The 13,469-nt window shown below is 39.7% G+C and overlaps 2 protein-coding genes across 3 annotated transcripts in view; both read left to right on the forward strand.

Annotated features, from left to right (window-relative positions):
• The window catches only part of LOC125297390 (zinc finger protein 239-like), a 30,148-nt gene extending 20,399 nt beyond the window's left edge, over positions 1–9,749 (forward strand). The window contains exons 3-5 of one of the 2 annotated variants that reach the window (XM_048247750.1): positions 5,832–6,047; positions 7,809–7,852; positions 9,699–9,749. In XM_048247750.1, coding sequence (XP_048103707.1) covers positions 5,832–6,047; positions 7,809–7,849 — 257 coding nt within the window. In that variant the 3' untranslated portion in view covers positions 7,850–7,852; positions 9,699–9,749. Of the gene's footprint in view, positions 1–5,831; positions 6,709–7,808; positions 7,853–9,698 lie in introns of those variants that run through there. The other variant, XM_048247749.1, reaches the window with a different exon arrangement.
• The window catches only part of LOC125297241 (zinc finger protein 729-like), a 540,495-nt gene that overhangs the window by 163,284 nt on the left and 363,742 nt on the right, over positions 1–13,469 (forward strand). The window lies entirely within an intron of this gene.

Consider the following 13,469-nt stretch of genomic DNA (forward strand, 5'->3'; position numbering starts at 1 on the left):
TGTGCAGTGAAGTGGAATCTGTGAAGAACCTTGTATTGTATTAGTTGTAGATTACTATTCTTTGTCATGAGGTAGATGTTTTGCACATTTTGGTCCAGAAGTCGGCACCGGGAGTAGTTGATAAGTCTGATTCCCATTTGTGATATGGCAGGCCAATTGTTTTTTTCTGAACAAGATATAATTTTGTAAATTTGGGAGAGTATTTTTTTTAGAGAGGGAATATTAAGCAGCTCTGAGATTGGTGGGGAATGTCAAGGTTAGCTGTCTGGATGTTAATTTTTCCTAGGATAGATGATTTAATTTGCAGGTATTGTAAGAAGTGTTTACTCTCGATGCCGTGCTTCTGGACCAAACAGGAAAATGAGGCCAGATTATTGTCTTGAAGAATGTGTTGAAGGTGAGTGATGCCCTTTCCCATCCATGTGTGAAAGTTAAGTGTTTTTTTATTGACGGTGAAATCTGGGTTATTCCAAATCAAAAGAAATTGATGGTGCTATAGGTGAATCAGTGATGTGGTAGAATCTCCACCAGGCTGTCAGAGTAGCTGAAATTGTTGGGGCTTTGAAGGATGGATGTTTTTTTGACCGACTGACTGCAGAAAGGAGATCTGAGATTTTAATTTCTTTACAGATTGTTTGTTCTAGGTCTAACCAGGTGTTGTCTGAGGGGGTGGGGTGTAGCCATTTGTGGATGAAGTGGAGCTGGTTGGCCAGGGCATAGTGCTGGAAGTGTGGGGCCTCTAGTCCTCCCATTGCTTTTGGTTTTTGGAGAGTGGCGAGTTTGATCCTTGGGGTCTTATCTTTCCAGTAGAATTTAGTGATTAATGAATCGAGAGACTTAAACCAGAGGGTGGTGGGCTGGGTTGGAATCATAGAGAATAGATAGTTTATTTTGGGCAGTATTGTCATTTTGATTACTGAGATTCTGCCCATGATGGATAATGGGAGGTTCTTCCAGCGTTGAAGGTCATCATCTATTGAAGTGAGTAGAGGGGAATAATTTAGGCTAAATAAGTCTGACAGCCTGGGGAGACTTTTTTTATCCCTAAGTAAGTGATATAGTTAGTGCAGAGGGGATAGGTGAAGAGTTACTGTCACATCCCAGCTGTTGGGATGTAATGGGAGAACTGCAGATTTATTCCAATTGATTGAGTATTCAGAAATTTTAGAGAATGTGTCAATGAGTTTGATGGTTTCTTCTACTGATGTTGTGGGGTCTTGAAGAAAGAGAAGAATGTCGTCAGCATAAAGGCTGATTTTTGTGATGCATATATGGAGTCTGGACACCTTTGATGAGGGGGTTCTGACGGATGGCAGCTGCTAGGGGTTCAATGAAGATTGTAAATAGTGAGGGGGAGAGTGGGCACCCCTGTCTAGTTCCCCGGTGAAGAGTGAAACTTTGTGATGTTAGTCCATTGGTGATTACTGTGGCTGAAGGAGAGGTATATAGAAGTTTAATCCAGTTAATGAACGACTCCCTCAAGCCAAACCTCCCTAATGTGGAAAACAGGAAATTCCAGTTCACCCTATCAAAAGCTTTTTCTGCGTCCAGAGTTGCTATGATGGTATTATCTTGAAAAATTTGTAGAGTGATACATTATATTTAACAGTCTGCGGGTGTTGGTGGATGAAATTCTACCTTTAATGAAGCCTGTTTGGTCTGGGTGGATAATGGATGGGGTGACCTCTGCTAATCTGTGTGCTAGCATTTTTTTTTTTTTTTTATTGTCCACATTGAGGAGAGAAATTGGTCGGTAGCTGGATGGCAATGTTGGGTCCTTATTGGGCTTGAGGAGCAGTGAAATTGAGGCTGTGGTGGAACTAGTTGGAAGACGTCCTTTCTGTTTTGATTCATTAATCATTCTGATGAAAAGTGGAGCTAAGATGGTCCAAAATTGTTTGTAGAACTCAGCAGGAAAGCCATCCGGACCTGGTGCTTTATTATCGGGCATCTGTTTCAGAGCATCAAACAGTTCTTGTTGAGTTATAGGTGATTCTAGGTTTTTTTATTTCAGTCTCATTGAGTTGTGGTAATTCGATGCTGTTTAGGAAAGAGTCTATGAATTCCTGGTTGGGGTTTATTTCTGAAGAATATAGTTTATTGTAAAACTGGTAAAAAAACATGATTTATTTCTTCAGGTGAGCTGGTTAGCTTCCCCTGCTGAGTTCTTTATGACCGGGATTGTTGATTTTTCTTTGTTACGTTGGATTTGATTTGCTAAGTATTTACCTGATTTATTGCTATGGTGGAAGTTTTCCTGCCTTAGACGGTGAATCATAAATTGAGTGTGTTTATTGAGTATTTCATTGAGTTTGAATTTATGTTTCCTAAGTTTTGCCTGTGTTTCTTCAGTTGGGTTGCTTGCATTGGTTTCTTCTAACTGTTTAATTTTATTGTTGAGTTCTACTTCCTGTTCTTTTTCCTTCTTTTTTTTGTATACTGAATATGAGATGATTCTTCCTCTGAGTACTGCTTTTCCTGTTTCCCACAGAAGGGAAGAAGATGATTCAGGGGAGCCGTTCATTTCTAGAAAGAATGCCCACTCTCTCCCAACAAAACTGATGAAATTTGGGTCTTGTAAGAGGGATGTATTAAAACGCCATTTGCTAATTGGTCGCTGTTGGTTCGTTATGTTCCATTTAATTGTAACTGGGGCATGATCGCTAATGACTATGGGATGAATAGTTGAATCAGAGATATTTTTCATTATAGAGTTGCTGGTTAGAAAATAATCAATACGGGAATAGGAGTGGTGGACCGGAGAGAAAAAAGAGTAGCATTTGGAGTCTGGGTGCTGAAGCCGCCAACAATCGCCAAGGCCAGAATCGCTCATGAACTGTTTTATTGTTTTTGTGGATTGCCAGATTCGTTTGCTTTTAGAGTGATCAGATCTGTCAAATGTGGGGTCTAACACTGTATTAAAGTCGCCTGCAATTATGATGGGACAGCCCGATAGAGTTGAGATGGAGGTGAAGAGGTTCTGAAAGAAAACTGGGTTGTCTGTATTAGGGCCATAAACATTAACAATTGTTACAGGGGTATTGTGAATTGAGATGTTTATGATGACAAAACGTCCTTCTGGGTCTGTGATGGTGGCGTTATGGATGAATGAGATTCTTTTGTTAATCAGAATGCAAACTCCCCTTTGTTTTGTATTGTAATGAGATGAGAAAATGTGATTGAATTGTCTTGATTTGATGCAGGTGTAGTCTAATTCTGAGAGATGAGTTTCTTGTAGGAGACACATGTCAGCTTTTAAACTATCCAAATGATTTAAGATTTTCAGCCTCTTTGCCTGAGATCCAATCCCACGGATGTTCCAGGTCAGGAATGTAAGTGGTACCATGTTGTGATTGTACAGTTATGAAAATGTTTGATAAGGTGGGTATTGTGTGAGAGTGTGTGCAGGTGTCAGTTAGATAGATAGGGGAAGGGGGGAGGAATAGGTGTGTAATGTGGTGTCTGAATGAGATGTAAAGGGTAGGGGCTGAGAAGAATATAGAGCATAAAGAGGTAGGAATTTGGTACTGGAGTGGTGACAGCATGAACATTTCCTGTTTAGCATTGAAAACATACAGATCATAATTTGACTTTAGCCTATAGACATAATAAACAAAACAGACAGGACACACAAGCAAACATGTATAGACAAAACACCATGAATAACATTAAACATTGAGAGAGCAAAAAAGAGAATGGGTGGGTAGGGGAGCAAAAGGAATGAAACATAAGAAGAGAGAAGAGAGAGGTGATCCAAGCATCAGTAGGCAGTGGGTTAGAGAGAGCTGAGGGTGACAATGTTATAATCAAGATGTATGTTGGCATGATGTATGATGTGCTATAGCCAGGTGGTGATATTGGGGTTGCGATACAGAGTTCCATTGACATACAGTTTATCGACTGACAGTGCTGCTCGTTTGCCCTCTTGCCTGAGTTGTTTCATTAAGGGCAAGAGGGCTCTTCTTCTTTCCTGTATTACTTGTGGGAATTGGTCGCTTTAGTCCGAATGAAGTGCCTTTCAGTTCTTTCCCTTTGCTTTTGATGAGTTCTTTGTGTTTGAAGTGTTCGAACTTGGCGATAATTGGAGGAGGTTCTTCTTTGGAAGTGAGACGGTGTACACGGTGGAAGGTAATCTTGTCAACTGTTTCTGGCGGTAGTTTGAGAGATGACTGCAAGAATTCTTTAACTGCTTTCTCTGGGTCGTCGGGTGTATCTTTAGAAGTTGGCAGGGGAATTCGAAAAATGAGGTTATCATGCATGCTTGCGAGTTCACGGTTTTCAATGCGGAGGTCTGTGGATTGTTTTTAAGTCTTTCATGATCCAGTATTGCAAGATTTTCTGTTGAGTCTGTTGAGTTCTGTTGAGTAGTCACGAGTGCGTTTCTTGCTGGGTTCAGATGACATAACGTCCAGAATGAAGAGGTTGCCGTTGGAAAAGGTGGAGAATATAATCCGGTTTTTGATGAGAGTTGTAGAGAGGTAGTGGTTGTTTTTAGTAGAAGAAAAATAAAGTTTTGTATTTCTGTTTACAAGCGTCAGTGTTCAGTGCGCTGCCATTTTGGATCTCACCCAAAGTCTCGCGATGTTCAGTCTGATCTGCACTTCTGCATTCGCTGTTAGAAGAATTCTAAATAAGGGTTTACTGTAAAATAAGGTAACCCAAACAAACAAATTTAGTAGCCCACATAAATAATGGTTACCCTTTAAAATACAAGTTAATACCCAGCTGAGCCCCATCATTAACCCATATGAGTGAACCCCTGTGGGCCCCAGATGGGAGAAATCTGGGTTGCCCATGTGGGTTTTAGCTAGGGCCCATCTGGGCTTTCCCACATGGGGTCACCATTGAAACCCTGGACAAAATTAACTGGGACCAAGCATGGGGGCCCACTCACAGTGGAATACATTATTCAGACCCACACTCCAATTCAGAGGGTGGCGGTAATGCATCCAGACATTGCCATAAAAACAACAAGAAGAAGGGCCATGTTGGAATTTTAATTGATGTCGCTGGATGCACAAAGTCGCGAGCTGAGCTGAACAAATTGCATGCAGTACATTACGGGAGAATGTTGGTTCAACACATTTTGTGGAGATAAACAGGGTCCCACGTCTAATCAGACACAAACACCAATCAACAGATGCAAGTTGAGAGAGCAGCGAATTTATGAAGGAAGGGTAGGCTATATGTTTGGACAAAAACAGGAGCTAGTTAGCCAATCCTCTCAGGTAACTTTGGGAGTTACGGCTGATCTCAACGCAACTTGACTTAATAAAAATACCTAAGGCTAGGCCTACATTAAAACTTTATTTAGAGATCTGCAGTTTCCTTGGATAGCGACCTTGGTGAGCCAACAACCTTGCTTTGTAGCATACCCCTCAAAATAGCAAGAGGTCTCCAAACCACTGTCGGTCCACCGTGCTGGCATGGGTAGATCTGGTGATCTGCTTGTCTTTGGGCCTAGTGGGCTGTGGACAAACGCCCCACTGTGTCGCCACATTCGGTCCAAACACATTATTATTTATTCAGTTCAGTTATATTTCAATCAATAGAAAAATGACGGTGGACCAGGTGTGGCAAGCCGGTATTAGATTGGATCTGGCTATCGTGTTAACTGGCTGAGCTGTTTACCTTGTCTCTGGAGTTAACGTAACCGCCCCCTTCTTTGGCAGATGTGTTCAGCTGATGATTCAGGCCCTACAACACGATGTGTTGGCGTTGGAAGTGTCAGGTTGTCTGTAGTAGGCTGACACCCATATATAGTTATCTAAGTCTAAGTCTCTATGGTAAGTCTTCATTCAAATTCTAAGACTCTATGGTAATTCTTACAGGTGCATCACAATATCCACACGAAACACAACAGAAGATCCATGGACAGAATGATGAACTCAACCTGCAACTCAAAGGAAGCCTGTACCACTGCCCCCTCTGCAGGAAGAGTTTCACCGTCGTGACGGAACTCGAGAAATGCCTGCAAACACACTCTGTTAGCGTGAATGAACAGCAGAACACTGGCGGCAAAAATATTCATATCTCTGGACACTGTGGTACAGGATTTATTTTTTTTCTGCAAAAACATTTTCTGAAAAATTGTATTTGGACACACACCGAAGAGAAGCCACATAAATGTCAGCAGTGCGAAAAACGATTTGGTTCACAAGGCCATCTTTCTCGCCATTTTATGATTCACACTACAGAGACACCTCATGAAAGCTTTCCCTCAGCGTTCCTCTCTTAAAAGTCAAATGAAGTTGCACTCTACAGGCATTAGAGTTCTCCATCGCTAGGACGGAAATCCGTCAGTTGGTTTCCGTAGAGGTCATGTCATTGTAGATCCCGAAAATAAGCATCTTTTTCTGGCTCATGTGATAGTAGAATTAACGGTTAGACTTTACTTGAAGGTAATTACATAAGAGTGGTATGACACTGTCACGAATGTGTCATAAACATTATAAACAAGTCATAAACATTTATGACATAACACTTCTGTTGCTCGCTTCTGTCAAGTGTCATTCGGTTTTAGTTCCAGACATACCTACCTATTCAACACACACACACAAACACGAACAGACACAAACACACACCTTTTCTACTCCTCTCTATTCCACACTTTCTGCTTTGTGGTCGCTTTCTCTCTCTCTTTCTCTCTTTCTTCCTTATTTTGGGTTTGTTTTCATTTGTTTTCAACTGATGCATTCTTCAGCAAGTGGCCAGACCTTATAGGCTACGTGCACGAAAGGCTCTCAGTAAGCATACTGTATACCACTTCATGAGGTGCCTATTTGTTTTTTTTATATTTGCCCTTTTTTGCCTTTATTATGATAGTGAAGAGGCAGACAGGAAGTGAGAGAGATGGGGTGGGATCAGGAAATTACCCCAGTCGGACTCGAAAACAGATTAAATGGGAAGCTAATGATTTTTGCAGCGTCTAAGGAACAAAGGGAGGTAATCTTAAAGAAAGACACATTGAATAAGGCCAATATAACATCACACATTCCGGGAGTAAAGTCAGGAAAGAGAGGAGTCATAACTGGAATTCCAACTTCAGTTTCTATCGAAGAAATCAAAAATAGTCTAAAAGGAGGAGAGATTGTTGATGCAAAGCGGTTAACTAAAGGAAAGGAGAAAATAGAAAGCATGTCAATATTACTGTGGTTTAAAAATGACATGCCGTATAAAGTTCAAATGGGCTTCATGTGCTATCCAGTAAGAGAGTATATTCCACATCCAATGAGGTGCTTTAAATGTCAGAGATTTGGGCATGTAGCTGCTCAGTGCCGAGGCAAACTTAGGTGCGCTAAATGTGGAAATGAGTATGGGCAATGTGGAGATGATGTAGAATTGAAATGCTGTAATTGTGGAGGACAACACAGTGCAGCATATGGAGGATGTGTGAGGCAAAAGGAAGCTAAGGAAGTTCAGAAATATAAGGTGGCACATAACGTCTCATATGCTGAGGCAATCAAACGCATTGTGAAAAATAAGAATGAAGAAAATTCAGCTCCTATTTGCCTACAAGAAATAAGGAGTGCAGAGAGTAATAGGCCAAGCACAAGCCAAGAGAGTAATGCAATTCCTATGGGGAAAATAAACCAACAGAACAAGACTCACAGGACACCTAGTAGGCCTACAAACTGCTGTGGAATGTGGATGTAAGACAAGAATCTCAGATGAGACTCAGTTGTGGAAGCTGCTAATGATGTTTTGGGGGATGATAACAAAGGCAGATGATATTCATGAAATACTAAATCAGAAATATGGAGGGTCCCATAATGGTTAAAGTAATAATGGTGTTTTTCATTCTCCAGTGGAACGCGCGGAGTTTGATAGCGAACGGACAGGAATTTAAAAGGTATGTTCAAGAACTCACAAACAAGCCAGACATTATATGTATACAAGAAACATGGTTGAAACCTCATTTAGAATTTATATTGAAAGGATATCATAGTATAAGGTTAGACAGGAAAAAAGAGGAGGAGGAGGTTGCATCACATTTATTAAAGAAGGGATCTCACTTAGACACATTAACACAGTAACTGACCGTGAAAATGTAGTTACTGAAATCTGTAATGGAGACAAAGAAAAACTTACTGTCATTAATTATTATAACCCATGTAAAGCAATAACGCATGATTTAATGAGAAGTATAAATAAGAGAGGCCAAAGAGAAATATGGTGTGGAGATTTTAATGCCCATAATAGTTTATGGGGAAGTAAATATACAGATTTAAATGGGGAAGTATTAGAAGAAATGATAAATGACAGGATGCTAGTATGCTTGAATAATGGTAATGGTACAAGAATAAATATTTACAAGAATGAGACTTCATGTATCGACCTCACTTTAATTGTTAGGAGAATAGCCAGCAGGTGTGAATGGGAAGTTGATCATAGCACAAGTATGGGAAGTGATCATTTTCCAATACTATGTAAAATAGATATTGATTTTAAGATTGATGAAATGTATGCTCATCATAGATGGTGTTTTAAGAAAGCAAACTGGGAGAAATTTAATGAATGTTGTATAGGTAAATTAAATGAAATACATGATGAAACAGATCAGAATATTGATGAAATGAATCATAACTTAAGCATGTATTGTTGTAGTAGCAAGCCAGAGTATTTCTAACAATATGAGCCAAAAGGGCAAAACTAATGTCCCATGGTGGAATGAGGAGTGTTCAGGAGCTATTAAGAAGAGAAATAGAGCTTTTAAAATATTGTGCACAACACTTACAATGGATAATCTAATGGACTAGCAAAGAAAAAAGGCTTTGGCTATGAAAGTTATCAAAGAAGCAAAAAAAGAATCTTGGAGACAATTTTGCTCAACAATTGGAAAAGAAACTACACTAAATAAAATGTGGATGATGGTTAAAAAGATGATAGGTAAATATAAACCCCTACATGTTCCGTATTACTTGAAGGACAAAATGAAGCAATTTCAGATATGGAGAAAGCCAATTTACTTGGATTAGTATCAAACCATAGGGATTTCTATTGGCTAACACCGTGGATGTTATTCAATCACAGCGCTCTATTTTGTTAGAGAGTCTTAAGGGGAGCTTAACAGGATACACTCTAAAAAATACTGGGTTATTTTCTCATAAAAACATAGTTCTGTATTCACTGGGTAGGAACTGCTGAACAGAAACAAAACAAACTTTTACAACGAACTACAATTAGCATACCAACAGCTGGTAGGTAACGTTAGCAGACTTGGACACTTTATGCTAATTAAATATGCTTCCACTTAACTTACGATAATATTAATCATGCCAAACAACATCATATTAAATCCTTCAGGGTAGCCTCATATTATAGCCATGTAACTTACTGGGTGGTTCTTGGTGGTAACATTAACTTGGATTCACTACCTGAATAATGTGTCATTTGCTAGCTAACGTTAGCACTGCTGAACTTTTGTTTGTCAGCCTAATGTTAGGCTAATGGTAATGTTTGTGTTATCAAGCTCATCTGACATAAACGCACGTTTTGTATTACTGGTATTATGTTTAAAACAACTTTATAATATTAGGTGGTCATGGTTTCCGAGTGTGTTGCACTAATAATTTGTCTCCTGGTGGATTTTTATGTCTGTCAATATCATTCACTGATAATGGTTCATGCAAGTCTTGATATAAAGTTCTGTAGGCTAACAGTGATTAAAATGCACTCTTTTTTTCTTTGATTGACAGGGCTGACCCCCAAAACGAACTTTGGAATCTGCCTGCCTTCATGGAAGTATCACATGCATTTTATACTATGCTATCTATTCAAAAATAAAGAAAACTATTAAATAAATAATTATGTCGAACTGTTTTATTTCATTACATGGCTTTTGATGGTCATTTAATATAGACTGTCTACATCAGGCCTAAAGCTGTTAACAGAAGGTGTGACTTTCAAGTAAGTAAATACAAACTTTGAGTTATTAAAAGTTTGTACAAGCAGAGTATTTAAAAAATCCACCAGTAGTTTTTGGGGATTTGGTTACATAACCCAAACATTATGTAACTTTAACTAAACAGTTGTGTCAACATAACCCAACATATTGGTTAAATTTTTAACCCAGTTGTTGGGTTAAATTTAGTAACCCAATTTGCTTGGTTAAGATAACCCAATGCTGTGTTGGACCCCATTTTACTCAATGGTACAAGAATAAATATTTACAAGAATGAGACTTCATGTATCGACCTCTCTGGGTTGAAAACAACCCAGTTTGGGTTGTTTTCAACCCAGCATTTTTTAGAGTATATATAGGAATTAATGTTCCAATGGGAAAGGGTGAAGCCAAATCCATAATTAAATATGAAATTATACAAAAATGGCAAAGAGAATGGGAGACAGAATTTAAGGCTGGACACTACCATAAAATTCAGAAGAATGTGACAGGGAAAAGGGTTACACCATAGCCTAGAAATCTAGACGCACCCTAGCGGCGGCAAATTAATTTGCTCAGCCTGTACGTCTAGTATCGAACCATAGGGATTTCTATTGGCTTAGCACTGTGGATGTTCTCCAATCACAGCCTCTATTTTGTTAGAGAGTCTTAAGGCGGGCTTAACAGGATAACGACAGTCCTGGGCGACTGTGAACAACAAGGAAGGTGGCTATGGCTTAACTAAGAGCGGTTGTTTGAATCGGCGTTGGCGCCAACTTTGGAGGAGTTGGACTTGTGCTTTTCTTTGAAAGTTGAGCAACACAATGCACTTAAGTCATTACTTTTCGAAGAAGGATGTATTTGCCGCTTTGCCGAATCGGATACGGATATGGTCGTGAAGCGCTGGCCTATTGCATGCCTAGGCAGTTTGAAAGACAATTATCTGCCGCCCTTGGATTAAAGCGAGGTGAATGGTTCGATGCCAGACTATACATCTCAATGATATAGGATGGCCCCGCCAGGCTAGTTACATCACTGAGTTTAAACAGAAGGGAAGAAGTGTTCTATACAGACTTAGATTAAGACATACAGGTTTGAATTCTACTTTACAGATAATAGGAAAGGGAAATGGTTTATGTATGGAGTGCCAAGACAATGAAGATGTGGAGCATGTACAGTTTACTTGTGAGAAGTATAATGATAATAGAGTGGTCTGGCTGGACATGGAAGGGGAGAACTCAATTCATGACATACTTGAGGAAAAGGGTATGACAAGGGAGAGACTTAAAGCTTTATTTATTTATCTTAATAATACTGGTACAATGAGAAGAGTATAATTATTCTCATTTTTTTGTTTTGTTTTGTTTTGTTTTTTTTATTTTTAATTAACATAAGCCTAGACTTTATGACGTTCATGTTATTACACATTCCTGTACAGTTGGTGGCGGTATACTTCAAAAAAGTCATCTGCCAAGAAACAGAAGAAGAAGAAGAAGATAAAACCCTAAAAAAGAAGAAGGAGAAGAAGAAGAAACCTGTGGCAGCCGTCTCCCTGTTTTGAAAATGGCGCAGCAGTGGTGTTGTGTTCCTCTGTGTGCCAACAATAAGCAAACACAGCCCTATTTGAGCTTTTACACATTCCCCCGCGACGTGGAACTTCGGAGAAAGTGGATGCAAGCCACCAAGATATTTGAAGGGCCACTGTCTAAAATCTCGGATGATACAGTTGTTTGTAGCCTACATTTTCGTAGCAGCGACCTGTTAAAAACAACTGGCGGTTTCAAAAGACTTAAAAAAGACGCGGTGCCTTGTATTTTTCGATCGGAGTCAACTGAAACACGAGGGCTTGCTTGTGGGCACGAAGATGTTGGTTTTGCTGTTGCGGCTAGTGTTGCTTTGGACCATACCTATGACATACGACCATCGCCTGGTAAGGTGGACTCGGTTGCAATGCAGAGTTGTGAAGTTTTCGAAACCCCCTCTCGAGTAAAAGTATAGCCTAGGTATTTGAGCAGAAAATGACTTAGGCCTAAAGTATAACTCCGGAGGAAAAACAACCCAGTGTCTATTTACGGGAGGCTTAACAACTTCAAACTTCTGATTGAGAGCACAATTATGTTTATTGGTGGCGTTTTGAGCAAGACCGTTTATTTGCATCATCACTGAATGGGCTCTAACGTTACAGTGATGCTAACTGGACTAGACAGGGTGAGGTTTGAAGTTGTTATCTACCGTAAATAGACCCTAGGTAATTTCTCTCGGAGTTGAGCTTCAACTAACAGTGAAAGTAACCAATCAGCATGTCACTTAAGTAAATGTCTTCAAAGTATCTATTATTTAAGGTATGTAAGCATTAGCCTGGGTGTTCCCATGCTGCCTTGCGCGCGATTTGATTCACGCTGCTAAGGCAGCCTGGAGACCATGGAGCAAATTTTCGCCTGAGATGGGGAACCAATCACAGAACAGGGGGGAAAGCAAGACGATGATAGAGTGGTGAAGTCCCGCCCCTTCCGTTTGCCTCCATGGGACCTATCTTTCAAAAAATTTGAACGGCAGTCTATGGCTTAAAAAAGAAATTATTTTCTGGTCCCGTTGACTTGTGCCTTGAATTACCCATATGATGTTTGTCAATTTTTAAAGACAGTTTTTCATGTAAAGACATTTGCAGTTTGTTTCAGAACTATTGAATTACAACATTGTGAAAGATCGTAAATCCAACGACTACAAACCCATCAGTCGCCGCTTAGTGATGTTAGCTCATTCACAGCCACACTAGATTGTACAAGCATACCAGCAACAGGTCTTAATTGGGCTTTCCTTGCAAGAAAAATACCATGAGTCAGAGGATTAAACACATCAGGTAAGTTGTATTAGGCCCATAGACTGTACATTACATACTGTTAAGTGACATAGCAGGCAGCAAGATGCAACCCGTTAACTAGCATAACAGCTCTTATCGTTTCATTACGTTGGTGACGCATATCGCTCGAGACGAGATGTAGTCCACTGAGTGGATTCGCACAAAACCAACATAACTTTTGAAGTCTATCGAACAACAATACTTTCTTGACGTGAAAAATTATCTTTTAAATTCACACACATCATATGTGAAATTTGTGGCAATAATTCAAACTGGACCAAAAAAATAATTGTTATCTCTCCATTAACTCCCCGCTCATAATTTTTTTTGAAGATAGGTCCCATGGACCGGAAGTAGAAAGGGCGGACTTCACCACTCTATGAGCTACAGTATGCACAGACGCATTTGATAGACATCTGTGGCACCCAATAAACGGATCCGGGCATTTTTTTCAAATACGAGAAAATGAACGTTTGGTTCCCAGACCACGTCTCATTGAGAAGTGGTGGTGCTAGCCAGGCTATATAAGCTAAATAAGCCCAGTATGGAACATGCTCTAGCCTACTAGAAGGACAGTAGGCCTACTAGTAAAAGCCTTCGAGGCCAGGTGGGATCCCTTAAAGAGTAATATGTGTAAGTAGTCTATTGACCCATTTACAGAATATTATAGAATATTAGTGCCTGTTTAATTTTCTGTCCATTTACATTTTGTTAACCACTTGGTTT

Source organism: Alosa alosa, chromosome 7 (genome assembly GCF_017589495.1).
Source record: "Alosa alosa isolate M-15738 ecotype Scorff River chromosome 7, AALO_Geno_1.1, whole genome shotgun sequence".
Lineage (NCBI taxonomy): Eukaryota > Metazoa > Chordata > Actinopteri > Clupeiformes > Clupeidae > Alosa > Alosa alosa.